The sequence below is a fragment of the Erpetoichthys calabaricus genome, chromosome 3 (assembly GCF_900747795.2).
Source record: "Erpetoichthys calabaricus chromosome 3, fErpCal1.3, whole genome shotgun sequence".
Classification (NCBI taxonomy): Eukaryota; Metazoa; Chordata; class Cladistia; order Polypteriformes; family Polypteridae; genus Erpetoichthys; species Erpetoichthys calabaricus.
Window position 1 is genome coordinate 305,367,603 of NC_041396.2, and position 3,045 is coordinate 305,370,647.

The 3,045-nt window shown below is 47.8% G+C and overlaps 1 protein-coding gene across 1 annotated transcript; it reads right to left on the reverse strand.

Annotated features, from left to right (window-relative positions):
- Positions 1–522: 522 nt before the first annotated feature.
- Positions 523–1,406, reverse strand: rprm3 (reprimo, TP53 dependent G2 arrest mediator homolog 3). Its single transcript, XM_028791713.2, has one exon. The coding sequence runs from the start codon at positions 1,117–1,119 to the stop codon at positions 796–798; it is 324 nt and encodes a 107-aa protein (XP_028647546.1). The 5' UTR covers positions 1,120–1,406; the 3' UTR covers positions 523–795.
- Positions 1,407–3,045: the final 1,639 nt, after the last annotated feature.

Sequence of the window (3,045 nt, forward strand, 5' to 3'; positions counted from 1 at the left end):
TAAGATGCAGACGGACGGACGGACGGTGGCGGTTGCGGGTTTTCTTCCCAGGTTGACTCGGCGGTCCAATCCCGCGGTTCTGCGTTTTCCTCCGCAGCGGGTGTGCGTGTCGCAGTCCCGGGTGTCCATATTCAGGTTCCACGGGACTTGACGGGATTACCTGATTTGCGGGCCCACCAGTCCGTCCCGCGTGCTGATGTCCGGGGGCTTTCAGAGAAGCTCGTGTAGCAGGGCGGCCGCCGTAAAGCCTCGGGGACAGAAGGCAGGAGCTCGCGGGGCTCCCGTGCACGGAGACAGCAGAGATTACCTGTGCACATGCATGTCGCCCCGCGTCCAGACGATTCGCATTAATAACGAAATCCCGTGCACATTGAAGCCCAAAGATGTGCCCAACCAAGGACAACGGGGATGGAGAGAACATCCGAACTCCTAGCAGTCACAAAGTTTACATTTCTTTTTACTTTTTCAAATTATTGATCATATTAGATTGCAACATGACCCACGATGGTTCTAGTTGTGTTTCCTGGAGTTATCGATTGTCCCAACCACACAAAGGCTGCTCTTGTTACCTTGGCTCCTTTTTGAGGGTCTTCCACATATCCTTCCGCATGGCATGGTCACTAACAGGTCGGTGTTGTTTATTGTCACTAAAAGCGTTTAGTAGTCACACATCTACAGGCCACCCTGGAGCGTCGCTGTCACCGCCAGGCTACCTGGCTCTTCGGTCACCGAGCCCCTCAGCCAGGTGCGCAACACTCGTAGATCCAGGTAGTTTATCACATGGGGTCGACCTCTTTAGTAAGACCCGATCATGATGGCCTCTGATTCCTTGGAAGGCCTCCTGTCCCTCACCAGCAGGTTGATCATACTTTCAGATTTGATGAGCAGGTTGCACCCAAGGAAGAAGATGCCGAACACCACGGTGAGCGACAACACGCAGAGCACGGCGATCTGGACCACCCTCACAATGTAGTGGTTCTGCTCGTCCCGGAAGGAGACCCCAAAGCCGTCATCCCGAATGACTGACCCGGTCAGGTTGCAGCACCGGATCACCGATTCGAGACCCTTGGGGAAGTGAGCCGCTCCGGCGTTCCTGTTGAGAAGCGCTGTGGCGTTCATAGCGCACCGGTCTGTTTGGAGGCTCCTTGAGCAGAGCCTGTGATGTTAATCCAGAAGAAGACTCTCCGACTGCAAATGTCACTGCTGTCCTCTGCAGGCACCGACCTCTCACTCGTCAGAGCCTGAGCGATGCCCACTTTACGGAAAACTTCCAATCCCGAAGATTGGCCAATCCAATCGGAGAGCTCCGGGTGAAGAAAACATCAAAAACGCTGACGCTTCAAACGAGCAGCATCAATCCAAACGTCCCGTCATAAAAAAACAGTTCGTGTCAGGAACGGACCGCTCTGGCCAAGGTGGCACTGGGAACCTGCTCAGGAGATCTGCGAGGGCACGTCAATCCAGAAGACGGGCGCCTGAAAGTGAAGAGCAGCTCGCCTCCCGGGGAGGAGCGCCGCTTCCTGTTAACCCGTCACAGGGAGCCGAGCAGCTCAGCCTCCTCGCGCCCGGCCGTCCAATAACGCGGCTGTCCTTCTCGAGCGGGATTACAGCGCCTTGCACTCTGAGGAGAAATCTGCGCCTCAGGTGTGAATACGTGCGCGGCTGGCTCACGGCTCATCGCGAGGTACCTGCGCAGGTGTGCTCGTGCATGTGGCGCGCGCGACTCGGCTGTTGATCCCGCGGAGGTGAGAATTCGGTAGCAAGCAAAAAACAAAAAAGGCCGTTGGCATCACAGGAGCAGCTGCTTGTCTTGTGGCACAAAGAGCGCGATTTGGCGCTTATGGATTATGTGATCAACGAGATTGGAAGATTAGAACTTGGCCGACTAACCTAAATCTACCGAATTTCAGATCTTTATAGCAGCATATTAAAAATGTTGGGGGAAGACAAGAGTATGTGTGTGTATGAATGTTTATATACCATGCCATCATCTTCAAAGCCCGTTTAATCCTAAACAGGGTCACGTGGGGCTGGAGTAAGAGATAGATAGATAGATAGATAGATAGATAGATAGATAGATAGATAGATAGATAGATAGATAGATAGATAGATAGATAGATAGATATGAAAGGCACTATATTAGATAGATAGATAGATAGATAGATAGATAGATAGATAGATAGATAGATAGATAGATATGAAAGGCACTATATTAGATAGATAGATAGATAGATAGATAGATAGATAGATAGATAGATAGATAGATAGATATGAAAGGCACTATATTAGATAGATAGATAGATAGATAGATAGATAGATAGATAGATAGATATGAAAGGCACTATATTAGATAGATAGATAGATAGATAGATAGATAGATAGATAGATAGATAGATAGATAGATAGATAGATAGATAGATACTTTATTAATCCCAAGGGGAAATTCACAAATATATTTTGAAATATATGAAAGCAATTAAGGAAAAGTCTATGTTTCCTTATATTTCAGATATAATCTTTAGATATGTTTGAACTACACATTACATTATATTGAAAGATATGTCCACATCTTTTTGGCTATGTTGTAATATATTTCATTTTCATTAGGCTATCAAGCAATGGCTCTAGGAGGAGCCACACAACCTCAGTAGTGTGCCATTTTCGAACTTTGATTTTTGAGTGTGTACCTGCTAAGTGGATCGGCCCTTCGTGAGTGGGCATCGCGATGGCCTGCCAGGTTGGTTCCTGCCGGGATTGGCGGCTGCCCCTCTTGAGCCTGCGCCGGTTCCAGCGGCTTTGAATCTGTGATGTTGAAAATACGTTGATGTGCCACCTAGCGGATATAAACGGGTACTACCAAGCCCTGCGCATGCGGCTCTCTATTAGCTGCTAACTTCCCGCGTAGGTGTTATACGTGTAGAGAAATCATTATGTTGCTCGACTCAAACGTGTAGCATATCAATCAATAATATAAAAAGAAATACATAATTAATTTAAAAAAAAAACGAAGCAAGGTAAACAAAGTGAAAATATACAGAAGATGAG